The sequence below is a fragment of the Palaemon carinicauda genome, chromosome 19 (genome assembly GCF_036898095.1).
Source record: "Palaemon carinicauda isolate YSFRI2023 chromosome 19, ASM3689809v2, whole genome shotgun sequence".
Taxonomy (NCBI): domain Eukaryota; kingdom Metazoa; phylum Arthropoda; class Malacostraca; order Decapoda; family Palaemonidae; genus Palaemon; species Palaemon carinicauda.
The window spans coordinates 17,660,103-17,680,315 of NC_090743.1; the positions used below are offsets into that span (position 1 = coordinate 17,660,103).

Sequence of the window (20,213 nt, forward strand, 5' to 3'; positions counted from 1 at the left end):
GTTTATAACTGAACTTGTCCCTCTCTTCACTCACTAACCCCAGAAAAACAAGAAAGAGAAATGGGTACCCCCAGTTTGAATGGTAATGAGGAGCTAAACTATTTCACTAATCCCCAACTGAGTATTCCCCAAGGTTGTTCAGGGTGTAAAACAGAACCACCAGCAGTTTGCAACTGCATAAGCATGCAGCGGATTATCATTAAAAATAGAGGCAGAAGTAACCTCCCATTGACTATACCTTCAAATATAAACAGACATCCTTGATAATCAAAAGTACAGGAGTCTGAGCATCAGAAAAAGAATAAGGTGTTGATAGAAATGTATTGACCTTGACAACAAACCATCCCCTTATATGATTGCTAGGAAATCTCTTGAACACCTCTGCTAACCAGGCAAAACTTTCAGCACAACCATATACATCATCACCATCATCATAAAAAAAAGGTTCAATAAAAGAAATTTACCTTACACTATGGCATAACTAAGCATTTACCAGAGTTAAACTTGAGCATCACCTTTCACACGATGATAAACAAAAACATCCAACAGAGGAAGCACAGAAGAACAAAGACAATTTGAGAAGCTTTAAGCACAGCAAATCATGTTTGCATTGAAATGAAAAATGCCAAATAAAAAAAAGAATTGCCAGTTCCCATAACATATTGGGTCCTAGTAGTCTGGCAACTTATTTTAAGATATTTACAGCATCAGTCAGAAGTAAATCCATGTGATCAACTAAGGTTTTGTATCCATGTTTGAACAACAAACATTTCTGACAAAATTTCTAAAATCTTTTGAGACATGGTCACAAAAGTAATCTTCCAATTTCTAGCACATGAAAAACAAAAATTGCATCTGGCCCGTCATGATCCTAATACCTTTAACAAGAGCCTCATCGTAAGTATCTATTATGCAAACACTATTACGACTAAAGAAATTAACATTATAATATGCAAATCTTGATAACAAATACCAGTTTAAATGCAAGTCTGTGCAACACCATAATTTTACATCATTAGATTACACTGTTAACCTTAAAATTTAACAAAATACCAAATATAATATTGAAATTAATTCTAAAATGGTAAAGAAAGATAACTAACCCTGCATGCTATGAGGTGGTGGTCCTCGTGGAGGACCTTGATGAGGTCCGTGATGTGGTCCCATGTTGGGAGGGCCATGTGGACCAGGTGGCCCTCCATGTGGAGGACCATGGGGGCCTGGGGGTCCATGTGGACCGGGAGGTCCATGGTGTCCATGAGGGCCATGTGGACCACCATGGGAACCGTGAGGCCCATGAGGACCTGGCGGCCTATGATCCATGCCAGGGGGAGGCATGCCTCGCCCTGGTGGTGGCATGCGAGGTCCTCCTGGGCCTCCAGGGTGTCCGCCAGGATGGTTACCTGGATGGCTACCAGGTGGCCCTCCAGGACCCCCTGGACCACCCGGCCCACCAGGACCCCCTCGCTGTTGATGCTGAGGACTGGAACGTGTCTTACTCTGAGCCTCAAACTAGAAAATACAAAAACTTTCATTACATATCCTCCCTTCACTTGAAGCAATATTTTTATGATTTTTCCCAAGGTACATACAGTAATCATTCTGATTACATTGTTATTTGTACCAAAATGAAATGGTGTTTCTAGATTTAGTACTGTTTGCATTTTAAAAGCCTCATCTAAGTAAGAGAGTAAACTTTTATCTAAAAACTTTTTCATCAAAACAGTAAAAAGCATATGTTTAAGGAAATATCAAAAGCTTAAGAAAACATGTCAACATCTATATAAAAGAACAAAAGGATATTTCACCCTAAAATATCACCCATATCAAAGATAATACTGTCAGTATAATTCTAAGAAATTTACCTTGTTACTAATTTTTTCTTTTCAAATAACATATTTTAATCCTTTACCTGATTGAGGGCCTGTTTGCTTGGGAAATTAACCACAGGGCTCATCCCGTGGATTTCCTTTCTGGGTAATTTCTCCATAACAATACGACTGCTTGCCTCGGACCCAAGCGAAATAGCGCAAAAGCCTTTGCTTTGACCATTGGCTCTGTTTTCAAAGAACTTGACATCCAAAAAATCTGAGATGCCAAGACTCTTTACTGCTGCGGCAACATCATTGTCTGTAGTCCACTGTAATTACAAATTCATGGGTAAAAAAAAAGAAAAAAAAAAAAAAGAGAGGAGAAGAAGAAGACAGGAAAGAACATTAAGAAAGTCAAATGTTAAAACAATGTGGTCTTCACTTCCATTAAATATTCATTCTTTAATTCTCCATTCATTTTCTGCATTAGACTGCTTTCCCAGTTTGGACACTGCATCATTAATAGCTGGAGCGTCTCCACTTTGCCTGGTACAGGTAGTCCACCGTCTTATGTCAGAAACAGGGACCGAAAGACACGCCCAAGTCAACCTCGATGTATATTGAACAGTAAAATCTTTTCTGTATCTTTTTTTATACTGGGTCATGATTTGGTAATCATCTAAATTGTTTTATCAATATTTTCTTGATGTATATCATTATTAAATTTTCTTGTTTCATAGAATATATGCTTTATTAAAGCATTTTTGTATTCTATTTTTCAATTTTGGAACCAGTTTAACAATCAACAATTATTAGCTTTTTTTGTTTACCTTTGATTGTGATCAGTTGATTTCAATGTCCAGCTACCGTATCGAGAGAATGCACCATACGAGTAAAAATTTAACTTGGAGTATCCTTTACATAATTCCTTCATTTATTTGAAATATCTTCATGATGAATATTACATCAGCACCAATATGTTACAGGATATCAGTTTTCAGACAGTTCGTTTATAGCCATTATTATTAGTTATCATACGAGTCTGTCTGTCTGGACCACACGAGTTTAACCGATTTGAACTGATTTATTTATATATTTTTTTTTTATTTCGGGAGCATTTCAATATCCAATTACATTAGTTTATTTTTGGTAGTTATCAGCTGATAAGGCCACGCTACTATGTTGCAATTATGCACACACATGAAAAACAAACAATGCGTATCGTTTATATACTGTAATTTCTTCAAGTTATTTAAAATATCTTCGTAATGAATATTACATCAGCACCAATTGTTATGTATAGGATATCAGTTTACATAGAGTTCGTTTCTAGCAATTATGTTGTTATACGAATACATTTGTTCCTTGTTCCTCCCCCCTACCTCTCCCCACACCAACCCAATCGACACAAACATAGGGGGATATTACTTTTGGAGAAGCGGAAAGATGCGTTGTTAAGACTTTTAGCGAGGGTTAACAACCCACTCACTAGTTAGTGGGAGAGGGGTAGTAGCTACCCCATTCGCTCACATACCTGAGCTGTGAACCCACTTTGTTTGGAGGTAAGATTTCAAGGGGGACAGGTGCTGGCAGGCCAATATGTATAAACAGCTACAGGTTTGTACCGTTAGGAAAAATACAAATTACTTCCAAATTTGTCATTTGTTTCGTCACTAATTACAAACCAACGCTTTTATAGGGATGACAAACCCTATAAGAGGGTAGAAGTCCTTGCCAACTAGCTTTCTGGCTTTAAATTTGGTTTCCCCATTTAAGAGTTTTGCATAAAATTAGTGGAAACCATACACCTCAGTAAACCCATGCTATGTACATTCCGTGGCCTATACAAGCTGTGTGCTCAAGATACTAGCAATGCGACTGGCTAGGTAAGAGTTCTTCCAAGTCATAAGAAACTTCAGAGGTTACCAAGACATTACCAAATGTCCCCCTCGTTAGGTATGGGGACACAACAATTATTGAAACAATACCAGGTTATACAAGGGAAATGGTTATTACCTGCAGATAGTTGAGGTCAGCTTTGCAGAGGACCCTGGGTGCCGATTACCCAAGAGACGGGAAGATGAAAAAAAGAACGTCATTCTTGTTCATTCATCCCAGACTAATCATTGGTGACCTTTGCCCTCAACCCTCTGCTACTTGTCCATCAAGGAGCTTGCCACAGAGTAGTCTTGTTTGAATGACAGGGACGTTGCAACGCCTGACGTCATGAGCTCTGGGTCGACGTGTTGGAGGAGGATCAGGATTCAGGGCCAGGTCAATGACCTTGCGAATCCAAGAAGAGAGTGAGATCTTCATGACGCTCCTCTTGACCCCACTCCCCCCAGTGGTGATGAAGAGTGCTGACACTCTGGGGTGATCAGCAGATGTCCTTTTGAGGTAATACCTCAAACTCCTTACTGAGCATAGTAACAGTTGATCTGGGTCATCAGTTACAATACGGAGACTCAATTCTAAAGGAATGGAATCTAGCATCTGCTACACCCGAATTTTGAGTCTTTGCAATGAACTAAGGGACAAAGCTGAGAATTACCTCTCCCCATCCCCTTCAATGAGTGATGTCATAAGAAAGACCATGAAGTTCACTAACTCCTCTGGCCGAAGCCAAAGCCGATAGGAACACCATCTTCAGAGTGATGTGGGGATCTGAAGCCTGGCGTAATGGTTTGTAGGGGGGGGGGGGACCTTACAGAGCCTGAACGACCAAAAACATGTTCAAGGGAGGAGGTCTAACTTTCAACTGGGGGCAGGTGGGCTCATAAATTTGTATGAGGAGAGTGTTACTACAAAAAAGAAATATAGACCCCTTTCAGCTAAAGCAGGCCATACATGCAGAGAACTGGCGCGCTGATTTGACCGCAACTGGCATGAATTGGTCAATCCTTAATATGTTCAAGGAGTAAACAGGACAAACCTGGCGAGACTAGCCTGTTCTCTCATCCTTCCAACATGTTTGACCGGACAGGCTAGTCCCACCCCGTTTGGCAGTATCCCCCGCCAGTCTCGTGTGTGTGGCGTAAAGGACTGGCATGGCGACTGGATTGACTAGCCTATCTTGACATGGACATTATTATCATAGGACCGTACTTTGTCTCTAGATGGGAGAGCTTTTTATAATAAACCAATTGCATTTCAAAATCTTTTGACTTATTACTGTATTAAAAATTTTTTGCTTCATCTTTGTTATATTATAGGAGACTGCTCTCTCTCTTTTCTCAATCAAAAGATTAATGAGGGTACTAATCCTGTACAGGTGATGCAAGAAGGAGATAGAAGAGAACTTTGGAGGAGTAATCCAGGTGTAGGATTAACAAAGCTTACCAGATACAACCCACAGTCTAAAATCATCTTTTGGATACTTAAAATTTACTAAAAAAAATTTTCAAATAGAATAAATTTTCTTCAAATAGACATGTATGCATCCAACACTTTATGTACTTCAGTTTTATATTAATTTCACTTGATGCAATCATTTGCACTCTTCTGTATCAATGATTGTGTCAGTGCAAACAAGAACAGAATGTATCTACAGTATATCTATTTGCTTGAAATATATTATTTTAATTGTTCATTACTTCTATATTAGTTTATATATATTTCCTTATTTCCTTTCCCCACTGGGCTACTTCTCCCTGTTGGAGCCCATGGCCCCATAGTATCTAAACTAAGGTATTTCAGAGATTTGTCAATTCGAAATGATAAACCAGAAAAATACATTCTTTATGCTATAATAACGATAAGGAGTGCCTATCACGTTCCTTCATACTTTTTCATGTCAGATCTCGTAGATTTATATTGAGTAAAAATAAAGAAGGAAAAAAGTACCAAATTTGGTATTTTCAAAATTAGTTGTACCAATTGTACTCGATACCACGTAATATACCAAATTTGGTACACAAGTACCAAAAAAGATAACCATGTAAGCCTAATCCTGGGTGCCCAATTCTCGAACTGAGCAGGCTAGGCCGCAGTGTGTGTGGGCATTTTTTACAGGACAGGAGCGCCACTCCACTCAAGCAGGACAAACCGTATAGCAGTCCTCTGTGTGTACGGCCGGCTTAAAATCAAGTAGTGTCCTATAGCTAACACTCTCTCAAGGGCATGGAGTATTAGCATCAAGCTTGCTTGCTTTCTTGTAGACATACAACTATAGGGGAGTGCTCATAAGTAAGGAGCTTGAGTTCCGTCATATTTGGCCCTTAAACCCTAAAACTCTATTGCAAAATGGAGGAGAAAACTATGGATTATTTTATGGTGACATCTTGGATGAGGTCTTTCCATCGAGAGTTTTGATTTAACAATATTTCCTGTATGCTTCTTAAGGGAGGGTCTTGATAAGTTAGGTTTTACATTAGCCTTTTCAGGTTCTATTTTACCTAATTCTTGAGGGGGATGGTAGACCTCAACTTACATTTTTAATTGATTAAGTAGTTTTCTTGTTGATCTGAATTATTAGCAGACAGAGCATCATATTCATTTGATATAACTTTTGTATTTTTAATGGAAATGGCCGAGAGAGATGGAGGACTGTCTTTTCCTATTAAGAGGTGATTTATCAGGTTTGGCATTTGCTCCACAACAGGTGAACCTGATAATTCGGTTGTACGTGAAATCTCCGTCAAAACAGGCAAAGATATAGCCTGAGGGGCTAGAATTATTCTTTGTAATGGGGGATAAGGTTTAATAAGAGGTGGACAAAGACTAATGTAATATTCTTGCCCTATCCTGCAGCACTTCATCAGAAGATGGCACATTTATTTTTTGTGTTATACTGGCAGTAATAGGTGTGTTGGATGTCTCCTACCTCATTTTTCCTCCAGATTTCAATGCCTTTGCATAGCTTGTCGATTTACTCATTAGCCTCTTGGCATGCCACACATTTGTATGTTCGATACTGGATTTATTGAGACCAGCCTCCTCTAACTTATATTGCTGGCACCTCCTATCAGTAGATTTAGGATTCAAATTGCAGTTTAAACAGTTGGCCTCTAGTATACATTCTCAATGATAAACATTGGAGCATGTAATACACATTTTTTCATTCTTGCAAACTTTAGATGGATGCACATATCTAAAGCACTTGAAACATTGCAGTGGCTTCTGCTTAAAAGTTTGAACTTTAATCCATTAATTTTCTATGTAAATGTGGAATGGCACATCAGCATCCTGGAAAGTAATGATAACCATTGATGTTCCAGGGACTTATGCATTTTCCGCACAGTTAAAAGACACATGGTCAGTATCTCTTCTTAGTAAACTCATACAACTCTATTGAAAACTACTCCTCTTCCATAACTAAAGTTTAGATGGGGTTTCACATCCAACTTTGTCTTCATTCTGTTTTTAGATTGCATAATATAACAATGTGTTTCTGATTTCACACTTATGATGAAACTGTTCTTTCCAAAATGAGACATATCTCCCGGTGCGATGGTACCTACTTTCTTTCAAAGAAATTAGCATATCTTAAAATAAAATAATTTCCTGTACTCCCTTTTCACTGAGCAATAAGTCACTTTAGTAGCTTTGACTTCCTCTGGGAGGGTATATTTCTGTCAATCCAATCTGCAAGTTTGTATGCATCTAAATCCTTAGGTAACCCATCACTAAAAACACACTTGATATTCAAATTATTAATTTTAATATTCATTACGTCTCTGAATACATCAAATGCTTTATCATGAGTATCAAACAATATCCAGGAATCCCACTTGTCATTTTCAAGTCTCATTCGGCTTTCTCTGATACTACCATAACACTGGAATGTTTTATATAGTACATCATAATTACTTTCTATGGGAATTTGAGTGACAGGAAGAATTCGCAGATTCCGTTACCCCCAATTACCTGGTTTTTGAGCATCCAAAGAATGGTCCTTTACAGTTTCCAGTTTATCAACAGAGGGGTTGGTTTCTGTTGAAGAAGAAGCAAGCCGGGTTATCCACCTCTTATCGGAGGATGTCAGTCCTATCCCATGTGGACCAACAAGATAAAGAGGCTTCAGTGGGGAGCAGGCCTTTATTAGAAAGGGCCTGCCTCTCTTTAGGTGGGTGTACACTAGTCAGTGGGGGTAGTTAGCCCATCCCACCGAAAAACCCCAATGCCTGGCGTTACCCATTACCCGCAAATATGCCCAAGAGGAAGAGATGGGAGAATAAAAGAAATACCTAGAAGGATAAGAGGAAGTGCTGACTAATTTAGTTTGATCAACAATTGGGTACCAAGGTCCAGTGGGAAAGCAGGCCCCACCGTTCATCAAAGCTCAGCTGCTAATCCTTAAGCACCCATCCTTGCCAAAGCTTCAGCATCTAGGGGGCCGGCAAAGCTGGAAGGTAGCCATTAAGACTAAAGTGCCAGGTGGCAGCCCTGCTCAACTACTTGAGTGGGTAGGCCGGGGGTTGCTGAGGGGTACCCAGCCACCTCTATATATATACTCTAACAGTCATGACCTGTCACTTTTTTCTTTTGGCTTGTAGAGAGCGGACATCTCTCCTCTCTCTTCCGAAAGAAGGCTGCCATTGACTTTGTAATTTTTCCTTTCCCCTTTTAAGTGTGCTTGTGCTTCTTCCGATCGCTCTCATGAGAACATGATCTGGGCATGAGGGTTCTGCATGTCATTGGTGGATACCGACGGCACTGTCTTGTGTCCGTGTAGAGGGCAACGCTGCGAGGAGGGTTCGCCCTGTGTAGAGTGTAGGGAGTGGCCTGCCTCCCAATGGGAGAGCTTTGCACGGCGCAGAAAGAAGAAGGCTAAGCGCGATCTTTCTCCATTGTGGGAGAAGAAAGCGCATTCTTTTTCTACTCGCACCCCCAAATCTCTTTCTAAAGCTGCTCCTCAGTTGTGCTCTTCCGAGATACGATCGAGTAAGAGCACAGACTGCATAACTCCTTGGTAACCCAAGGGTACACGAGGGGGGGGGGGGTTTTAGTTGCCCTCCCCTTCAGCTGCCAGGGAGCCGTTTTCCCTTGCAGATATGTTGCAGATGTGGCCGTCCCTAGGGGTTTCTCCACGCTCCTTCGCCTCCTTCAGCGTGGTGCCAGGAAGGATCCTTCTCTAGAGCCTTCAACATCCTATGCTTTGGAGGTTTGCGAGGTACATCTATCGCGCTCTCTGGGACCTTCCACACGTGGATGAAGTGAACACTCGCATTCGCCCCTCAAACAGCTTCCTGCTGAGAGCGATCCTGATCGCCATCCTGGGACATTATTGTCTGTTAACCCTCAGCCTTCTGTTTCTCCCCATAGGAATACTTCGGCTGCAGGAGATGATTTTCAGGAAACCAGCGGTTCTTCCACCAAGGACAGGATTCTCCATCTTCTCATCCTTCGGGACACTTCTCATGATAGTTGTTCGCGATAATCTGAAGATCACACAGATCGTAGGTCATCCCGATCTCAACGTTTATCCAGAAGGCGTTCTTTTTCTAGAGCTTAATCCTCTCAAGACCAACGGTCTCAACGCTCTCCTCAGAGGTGTTCCTCTTCACGAGGTAAAGTCTCGCGATGGCGTTCTTCACGATCACGAGTAACTGTCTAGACCTAGGTCTGGAGCTCACGTTCTAGATTACATCGATCTAGATGACAAGGACAAAGCTCCCGTTCACGAGGACAACGCTCTTGTTCGCGAGGACGAAGCTCGCAGTCACGAGGGCAACGTTCATGACCGCGAGGGCGCCGTTCGGGTGGACGACGTTCACGATCAAGAGAGTAACGTTCATGGGCCAGAGGGCGCAGTTCGCGAGGAAGGCGTTCACAATCCCGAGACCAACGCTCAAGTTCGTGAGCTAGGCACTCGGGATGTTTACGCCATTCACGATCAGGTGATAGACACTCCAGATCACGAACAATATGTTCACGATCAAAAACCATGTGTTCACAATCAGGATTTAGAAGTTTCTCGTTAAGAGGAAGAGGTAAGAGCACACGCAAACCATCAGCACATCGCTCCTCAACCTGTCCTCCTAAATGACCTCGGACCGAACCTGATCCAGGGAGAGAGAACACCCTGTAGACAGATGTCCAGCTACGCTACCTCCAGTGCTCTTTGCTACCTGGGGTGCTTTAGCATAGCGGTCACTCGCGACGCTCGATAACGCGTTCACCAGGCAACAAGAAGGCTCAAGCCTTGCACCGTCTAGTATGGCTCCTAGTGCTCATGTTACGCGCACTTCTACTCATGAATTGCACCCTTGGTCGCTTGTACTCATAGTTTTTCATGTGAATCTTGCAATTTCACTTGCACATCAGCGAATTCCACGAGCGATTCAAAAGTAGGGGTTTTAGAACAGCGAGCAAGTGCGGTATCAACATCTCTGCCTCCGGCTTCTACCACCTCAAGCGGCAGGCCTATACCTTTCCTAAAATGGTTTAAGGAGCCTCCTAATATGTATGCCAACATACCTATTTGCCCAGACCGTCGTCACATTCGCTTGACGAAGAAGCACCTCCTGTTGCCTCGGAGACTCTCCTAGGTCTACCCAGGCTCTCTCTAGGGCTCCTCCTAGAAGATATTCTCCTCCCCCTGGATTCTCTAGGGGAAATCCAGGACTGATCAAAAAGGTACTGAGCTCCCTGCATGGGTTAGCACTTTTCTAACTACACCGCATAGGTCCTTGGGTGTGGCTCTTCCACCACCACAGCCTCCAACTGCTACAGTCAAGGCCACTCCTTGGATTCCCTTGGAGTCTGACTAGGGTTCATCTTATAGGAGTTCTGACCCTAGAAGGAGACGTTTGTCAGACAGGCCACAACGATTTTCTATATCTTAATATAGTGCTGAGGTGCCTCCAGCTTCTGATCCTTATCTGGATAACCTTCCCTTTAATCCAGAGAAGGCGAAACAAACCATACCTAAGAGACATAAGAGGAGGATGAGAGGCATAACTCTACCGCATGCCAATCTCATCCATCCTAGGACGAGTACAGATATTACCTCTCCCAGGGAGATCTCTGTTCAACCCTTCAATCATCAAGAAATTGAAGGATGTCTCTGACTAGCATCTGGTTTCCTTACCTCCACCAAAGGAAAAGGAGATGGTTTCTGGAGCTAAGGCTTTGGTTACTAGTGTCCCTAAACCCTTGCAAGTACCTGCTTCCAACATCTTGGAGGAATACTTCCTTTGCTGAAGGGAATCCAAGGACACCAAAACCAAACCCAAGAACGCCAAGGCAAGGAAGCCCGTTTGGAAGAGACAAAAGGGAGGTCCCCTGTGGCAGGTCCTTCAAATGATCAAGTTAATGACCCTGACCTACCCCAACCCTGGAGGTAGATGAGCCATTAGACATGGATGACGAAAATCTTCCGAGGGCAGCTAGTCCGAACTTTCACTCAGATAAGAGAGACGAAGGAGTTGAAACATATCTTTTGGCAGGTCCTCTCTTACATGAGGGCCATCAATAGGCTGTCAACTCCTGGTACTACCACCCAGGAAGGTTAAGGATATGGTTCTCGATGAGATCTTTCAGACCCAGAAGCCTTATAAGTCTAGTGCAGCCTTGCCCAGGTCTAAAGACCTGACAGCCGCCAAAAGGAAGGCTATCTCCCAGATAGCTGGAACTTCCAGTTCCTCGTGGGCAGGTTCCTCCTCACGATCTTTACCGCTTCCTTTCATCCTATAAAGGAAGTATTATGAGACCGAGGGGGAACCTCATTCCGCAATGTTCCTCGACCCTTCTGTGAAATCTCTGACAAAGTCTTGACTCAAACCCTGTCTGCTTTGCGAGCCTCTCTCTCGGCAGGTGAACTGCTCATCATTGGGAGAGGCGCGAAGTACGCCATGCAAGCTGCTTCGTGGCTCAACCTATGGTTGGGGTCTTTGGCCTTTATTGTGCGCTCCCACAATCTTTTGAAGGAGTTTGCAAGGAAATCTTTGGAGTCTTTCCTTTTGTCAGGTACCCAAACTCGAGTTTTTGTCGCACCAAGTTGTCAACTTGTGGGCGAATGCTATTCTCAAGAGAAGGGATACCGTCATTAAGAAATTCCATAAACAGATGCCGAAGGTGGAAGTCTCCCGTTTGAGGAATTCTACCCTTGAAGGTTTTCTCTTCGTTCCTGAGGAAATTAAGAAGGCTGCTGAAGGATGGAGGAAAACATCGAACAATTCTCTCCTCCATAGAGCCATGACATCACGGCCCTAAGGAAAACGATCCCAGTCTTCACATGGTCAGCAGGCTACCTCTAATACCTCAACTTCTAGGTCCTAGGGCATACAAAGGTGTCAAAGCGTCCCCTTCAATCAAAAGGCCGGAAAGGGTACAAGTCCTTCAGGGAAAAGAAGCGAGCAAAAGGGAATGGCAGAGGTGGTTACTCCTGCTAAGAATGGCAATCCTCACCACCTACCACCAGTGGGAGGATGCCTGCAGCACCTCTGGCAGAGGTGGCAGCATCATGGGCCAGATACCTGGACGGTCAAAGTGGTACCCATAGGGTATCGCGTTCCGTTCATTCAATATCTCTCTCTCCTCTAACTTGGGATCCAGTACACTCAAGCTTCTATGCGAAGGGATCTGCAAAGGAGCTGGCCCTCCGGGCCGAAGTCCAGAATATGCTGTAGAAAGGCGCTCTCCAAGAGGTCGTGGACGCGTCTCTAGGCTTTTACAGTCAAATTCTTCTAGTGAATAAGGCGACTGAGAGCTGGAGACAAGTCACTGATCTCTCTCCCCTGAAAAAGTTTGTCTAACAGACTCCGTTTAGGATGGAGACGGCAGACACAGTCATCCAGGCAGTTCGACAAAGGGACTTCATGGGCACACTGGATCTAAAGGACGCATACTTCCAGATTCCAATACATCCGTCTTCAAGGAAGTATCTCGGGTTCATACACGAGGACAAAAAATACCAGTTCAAGGTTCTCTGCTTCAGTTTCATGACAGCACCTCAGGTTTTTACCAATGTGTTAGTCCTTCGATCATCTTGGGGTCAAAAGAACAGCACTCATCTCATCAGATATCTAAACAATTGGCTGATTCTGGCAGACTCGGAGACGACCCTTCTTTGTCACCGAGACATGCTTCTTGAGTTTTGTCAGGATCTAAGTGTCTCGATAGGAGCTTCAGGAAGAGGTCGGGGGGACAAAGAAGAAGTCTTAAGTTTCTTCGAGGAAGATCCTGAAGGCGAAGAAATCCTCTTGGACTTCTTACGCCGTACCCCCATACTTCTCCCACTGGGAGGCAGACCACTCCCGCCATTCAGGGCTGGTGTTGTCCTGGTCACAATGCTACCCACAGCGGGCAGACCACAGCAGATGCGGGTCCATATCCATGGACAACAGGAACATCCATGAGGAGCGGCCCTCAGGCCCCGACAAGTCTACAAGAGGACGGCCAAAGAGAGCACACACACACTTGAATATAAAAAGAAAAAAAGATATTAGTCAGTAATGACATGTCAATAATGGTGAGGGGGAAGAGTGGCAACGTCTGTTCTCCACACAAAACAAAAGCAAAGTGGGTTCACAGCCCAAGTGCGAGATTAAGCGCTGTAGCTACTAACCCCCAACCCAAAGCTAACCAACCGGTGGGTGGGTAACAGTCGCTAAAAGTCTAACAGCTTGTCTTTAAGCTTCGCCGATAGTAATATCCCTTATAAATAGCGTTGGTTTGTATTTAGTGACGGAACAAAGATTATTTTAAGAAAATATTCAACCTACTAGTGTACTTTTTCCGACAACTCCCAACACCATCACAGTGAAAAAAATGGTTGTAAAGTTGGTCGCATAGGTCGTAAGTCGACGACTACAGTATCTGTATACGTATAGCTACGGAGAAATTGTGAAGGTACCCTATATCCTAAAGGTCACTTCAAAATCTGTCTCGAAAAGTCCTTCTTTCGGATCTGCTGGATACCCTCCAGGTCTGTTAATCTTTCTGCACAAAAGATTTTCTCAGGGAATGAGGAATCAATTCTTCCCCTTGGGAGAAGCTGAACCTGTAGAACCAAGTGGAGTAAGAGCAAGGGCTGAGAATTTTCTAGGAAAATCAAGTTTCACTAATCCCCCTCCAAGAAGCTGCATCTATAAGACCCTGTGGGGTAACACGAAGAGAGGACATATGAGGTCTTGATGGGGAATAATAAGAATAATCCAAGGTCATAGGAGGCACATGAGGAAACACATGATATGATGCACAGCCATAAAATGACGAGATGTACATTTCAGGATACTACCTGTGTAGGGGAAACTTCTGGAACCAAAGGTCACCATAGTCACCCCCTTCTGAAGCAAATATTTGCTTATGTGCACTTGAACCACTCTGAGATGGAGAATGAACATGACTCTGATGATATCCGAAGCACCTCCAATGAGGTACAGTACTATCTTCATCTTGAATAACGGCAGATGCTAAAGAGTCGTATCCCCAGAGGAATTTATTCTTGGACTTGCTAAGGAGGTCAGGAGACACAACAACCACTCATGTACAAATGACCTGTCACCATCCATCATTACCAGCGGCTAAGGAAATTCCAATAATGAAAGATCAGACAGGAAGAGCTAGGCTTGAAAAAGAAGGTTTAAGCTTCTTGCCTAATTTCAATGAAGAAACTGTCGAAGGGGAACGATCCTGTCTAATCTGTTTTTAATTTCCTACGGCTGTTGAACTTTTGCCGTTAGGAGGCTGACCACTCCCCCTAAAGTATCACAAGGAGAATTCACTCTACGTCTCTCACCACTATACGTAAGTCACAAGGGCGATCTTCAAGAGCTGGGTAGATTAGCATAACACTTACAGTTTAACATTTACTCAGAGTAAGGAAAAGTATCAAACAAAAAACTGTAGGAAGGTTAGTAACAGACAACCATATATCATTACAACCAAGGGCAGAGTGAAAACCCAAATGCTAGCAGAAAATCACCGAACCACTGCTGGCTCCAAGATGCAACCATAAAATATTGCCAGACCCCCAACTATTCTTCAATCTGGTCGTAACAAAGCTACGCCAGAGCTAACTCCAACAAATGACGACTGTTTGTATCCCCATAGGAAAAACTTAGCTTCAATGAGCAATGTTGACCATGATAGAAAATATATGCAACTATACACGGAGGGTCGTTAAAAATAAAACCAACGTCAACAGCCAAGAAATTGTAGCGCACAATTAAAATTAAAAGAAAAAAAATTCCACCACAGGCCCCCAAATTAATTTTAATTTGAAAGTAACTGAATACATTCAGGTTTTGGTAGCTATTTTATCAGGTTTTGGGAAAACCAACTGGACCACTAATTACAATATAAAATTATCAATGATGAACAATAAGTGATACACTTATCTAATGATGGTTTTGTTTTTAGTAATTATGAGAAGCTCTATTTGTTAATAGAGCCGATAGTTCTCACTCTATAGTGAATTAGACATAAAAGCGTAACACTAGAAAATCCTAAAATAAAAGTCTACAAACTCAAAAATAGGTTATACTGTACTTGAAATAATTCCACTCTTTCCTTAAAATAGGAATGTGCTTGTACAAGTAAGTATACAAAAGACACCAATACAGCTATTAGAAGATAAAATTAAAATATTTCAAACTGAACATAATAAAAAGTAAACCTAATTTCACTCTGTACAGTCATTTAAAAAGAGAACAAATCATGTACTGTGTCTGTAGCACATACAGTACAAAAGATCAGCACACAAATGTAGTTTTAATTTTCATTACCAGTCCTTACATTAATATTTCACATGGCATTAACAGTCAAGTTGTTCTTAAGCAACAAAGGTTGTGCATAATTAATGAGATGTCTATCATTAGCTAGTAAGAGGTGACCCTTAATACTGTATTAAATAAAAATAAACTTTTGTCAATTTGCTGCAAAATCAATTGTTATGTTCCAGTAGATGTACAGAAATACTATCAGTTGATGACAAAATTAATCATGAAAGCATACCAGATTCTACTGGAAAAGTATACAGTATCTGATAAAGAATTTCAAGTCACCCATTAACTTCTATAGGTAAAAGTGGCTTTCAATGCTTCAACGTAAGAGGGATATAATCAAAGGTATGTTTTATCTATATAAACACTATTACTCTTGACAAAAAGAGTGGTCCAAGAGACAGACAGAATGTCCAATTGAAAACATGCTAAAGCACTTGTCATTAATTACTAAATAAAACCTAGTCACATGAAAGTTCAGAAGACTTTAAAGACTGAAGTGAAACTTTTTAAATGTTCAATATAATTAAAAAGATTCCATATAAATTCATGTCAAGCAATCCCATAAAAGTTTCATAATTAATTCTAATACTGTACTCAAGTACAATACATTTGTATTTCCGTTTACAATAACAATGCTAATATAAAGATTCAAAAAGGATGATAACACAAACACACACACACAAGAAAACTTACCCATGTTAGGTTACCAACATAGAGTTGGAATTTGCGGCCACTGTGTGGAACTGGGCCTGAAAAGGCAGCCCTATCTTCCGATGAAACAGATCGACCTCGTGATTGGGAAGACTGTCGAGAGGGAGCAGACCCTCCGTTGCGCTCTGAAGAAGGCGGAGCTGGACTGGCATCTTCTCGATCTCGCTCTCTTCCCCCACCTGTGAGGACTGCATCGTATAGGTCCCCATCAGCAAAGTCATCCTAAGTAACAACAGGGGGTCATTTGTTGTTAGAGTTCCATTTAGCATTACTGATCTAAGCATTACAGTATTGTTCACTCATAAAATTTCTAACGTCTTCACAACTTTCATCAGAGGGGCTCAGTAAATGTCTAAGCACTAATTAGTACAAGCTAGAATCAACTGCCAAACTACATTAATTTCTTTTTAAACAATGTCCTTATTTTTTTACATAACGTTTAAAAACATGTACCAGACATGACGGAGCCAAAAGTCTTCCTTAATTCTTATAAAAGAGCCACACAGGAAAAACTGCTATTAAGAGAGATCTACGTAGCCGAGCATCGATATCTTACCATGTGTGTATCAAGTCCTCGATTTGTTTCTCATATATTACAAACTGTTAATAATAAACTAGTGCATATTTTGTACAGATACAGACAGTGTTTGTGTTCATTTTCATAACTTGAAATTTCAAACATGCTTTACATCTCAAAAATCCCTACAAAATACTGTTTTCTTTCTACCATATAATCAACTCTAAAATATTATATAACAGTGTTTCAGAGACAGAACAAGATTAACTGCAACCTCTTCCCAAAAGGGGAAAGCAATACTTAATAGTATAATATATATATATATATATATATATATATATATATATATATATATATTTTGTTCTTTTAAATATTTCAATCCTATACCGTAAGATAAGCTCAATGCACATTTCAAGATAAGTTTTGATTTTTATTTCAAATTTATACTTCTAATCCTATCAACAAGATCATGTAGAGTAACAGTTATGCATGCTCCCCTTTTGAAAATCAGTTGAACTTGAAACCAAAATTTGTTGAGCTGAAAAGCACATTTACCAAGGCCAGCTTAAAGGAAAAAAAACATCTACCCAAGAGTAAATGTCTACCTTCACTTACAGAAACTAGGTAAGGTAATTAGTAAACCTCCCTTCTTAAAGGACTTGATGAGGCTTTGAATATAAAATTAAACTACTTTATGAATACTAATTGCTCAGTCCATTAAGAAGCAAGTTGAAACCCAACAGAACCTTGTAAAATCCATGAAACAGTGCTATAAGTCCTTAAATGTTGTTAAACAAGTCACAAAATTCATATGAATAATAATAATATTAATATATAGACACCAGTTCTGAACATCTTCATAACATAAGAAAACATTTCAGAACTGACCACAGTCATGTACCATGAAGCAAAAAGAACAAGTAGTAATCAAGTGAAAATACTAACTTCTGATAACACGTAAAACTAGAATAAGTATTTTAACTGCTATTTTGTAATGTACATCCACATCAAAAGGGGCAGACAGATCTAGATACTCATGACTAACAATGAGCTCAGAAGTGAGTACATCCAATTGAAACTGTATACACATTACAAGGAAAAAATAAACAAAAACAGAACATGTAGACTAATATATCAAAATATATACTGTATATATAAATATATATAGGAAATGCATATCGGAAACAAAATCAGCTGTCTTGCCATTCCTGCAAAGAACAACAATTAGCCTGAAATTTTAATCTGGTAGATTGGTAACTTATTATAAGGTGTTATATAACCATTATCATCTACAAAAATATAACAAAAATGCTTTCATATCTCAAAGGCAATAAAAAAAATGTTTTCAAAGCAAATAACGGAAGGCTTCTTATCCCAACATCCCCAAACCTTTTGACATGATTTGGTATCAATGATTCAAATAATTATCAAAGGCTTTTAAATACTGTTTCTATATCATTTATAGTAACACTATAACATCACTTTACAGCAACCCCCCTTGAGCAAACTGTGTCATTGTTCATTAATATGACTAATATCTTCACAAAATCCTATCTACCGCTGGACTCAGCCAATGTATCTTACCAAGAAACATGAAACAGCTTTTAAGCCACATTCTGGCAAGTAATTCATGACTACACAGTAGTAGTCTATAGATGGAATTCTTGAATACTTAATTTACAAAAGCCACAAAAACATGAAGTATTGGAAGAAATTGTAAAGTTAACACCTCCATAATATTGGTTCGCCAATGTTTACATGTTATCTATGTTTCTGGTTAGAGGGAAAGAATTACATAATGGATTAATTTCTTTCTGATATTAATCTTATGAAATATTTCCAAAAGATTCTTAAATCATTTAATGCCTTTACCTTTATTTTTTGGGGGTATAGGCTATCTATGCATAACATGGTGTAGGTAATTACCATGTATGGTATTATAATTACTTTCTAAGTCATTATACTATCTTTTAACAATAATTAGCTTTCTTCATAAAGCATTTTTATGTACATATCTAGAACACCATCCTTGCTGGTTACAAAGTTCCCAGTCCTATAAATTCCTAAAAAGTACCTATAATTTTCATTAAAAATAAAAATGAAAAAAAAAATCTTATTAATCTACATTGAATAATCATACCTGACGACCTTTAAAAACACACCTGTTTACAAGATACAATATAGTTCATGTTAAAAACACAGGTCAATTCCAATGAGGCATAGAACACTTATGCGTCAGTCTTTGCATTAGTCATCTAATATCTATTACCATTTAACCTTGAAGTAGGCCTGTTCACTACTACTATACATCAATATCTAACTATATTATAAGAGAATCATGATATCAGCTTCTCTCCTTGTATCATATATATCAGAATCAAAAATAAACAGTGATCATAAAAGGACCAAACTAATTACTCACAAACGCCTTTAACCTCTACAGATTTTCAAAGGATTCTCACATCTGACGAATTGCTGATAATATTCTCGATTGTCTTACGGTATTCAGTTAACAGGAGAATATAACAGGAACCCATAAAAAATTATTAAAGGATGTAATACTAATATAAGAACAAATAGACAAAAGTTCCATAAAGAATATTCATATTGGAACTATAGTCCATTTCTTTTAGCGATGCATATTTGCACCGACTCGCAGCGGTGCCCTTTTAGCTCGGAAAAGTTTCCGGATCGCTGATTGGTTGGACGAGATAATTCCAACCAATCAGCGATCCGGAAACTTTTCCGAGCTAAAAGGGCACCGCTACGAGTCGGTGCAAATATGCATAGCTAAAAGAAATGGACTATAGAATAGAAAAAGCCCCTTTGACAATTCACATATGTAAATTAGATCAACACCTACAATTCCAAAAATCATATCTATGAGGGGGGGGAAAAATTTTCACCTCTCCTGGAATTCATTCAAATTCAAACACCTCCGATTTATCATCGCCTTTCTCCCTAGATCAATTCTAGTCTTATATTATAGCAATCAATTATTTACATGTTCCAACAAAAAAGTATAAACTATACTCTAACCTATACGTTTTTCCGTCTCTGAATCACACAGTATAAGCTGCACTAGTGATAAATTGAAAGTTCGTCAATATTATAGTAGTGCATTTCTATAAATTAGTTCATAGAACAAGGTAAGATTTATTTCATGAAAGTTTGTATTCACCAGTCAGAAAACAAGACATGAGAATCCATTGCAAACCCATAGAAATTAATATGAAGTGGAATAAATCAAGTAAATATATAGCATGATAATAACAGAAGTGTTACGCATAGCTAGAAATACCATTAAATTTTGAAGGACTAAAAATTATAAACAATTCCTTATATATTCTCACATTAAAGCTAATAAACATCATTCTATTTTCACTAAAACTGTACGCTGTACGCTAAGATTTTTCTTTACCAAGAACTAAGATGTGACGAAAAAATTAAAAGATTTTATAGTCTACAACCATAAGGAGAAATTTTTAAGTCTATGGCACATAT

The 20,213-nt window shown here is 40.0% G+C and overlaps 1 protein-coding gene across 3 annotated transcripts in view; it reads right to left on the reverse strand.

Moving 5' to 3' along the window:
- The window catches only part of LOC137658487 (cleavage and polyadenylation specificity factor subunit 6-like), a 73,220-nt gene that overhangs the window by 32,245 nt on the left and 20,762 nt on the right, over positions 1-20,213 (reverse strand). For 2 of the 3 annotated variants that reach the window (XM_068393240.1, XM_068393238.1), the window contains exons 3-5: positions 16,175-16,414; positions 1,913-2,140; positions 1,104-1,512 (exon numbers count right to left, since the gene is read on the reverse strand). In XM_068393240.1, the coding sequence (XP_068249341.1) occupies positions 1,104-1,512; positions 1,913-2,140; positions 16,175-16,414 (877 nt within the window). The remainder of the gene's footprint in view (positions 1-1,103; positions 1,513-1,912; positions 2,141-16,174; positions 16,415-20,213) is intronic. The other variant, XM_068393239.1, reaches the window with a different exon arrangement.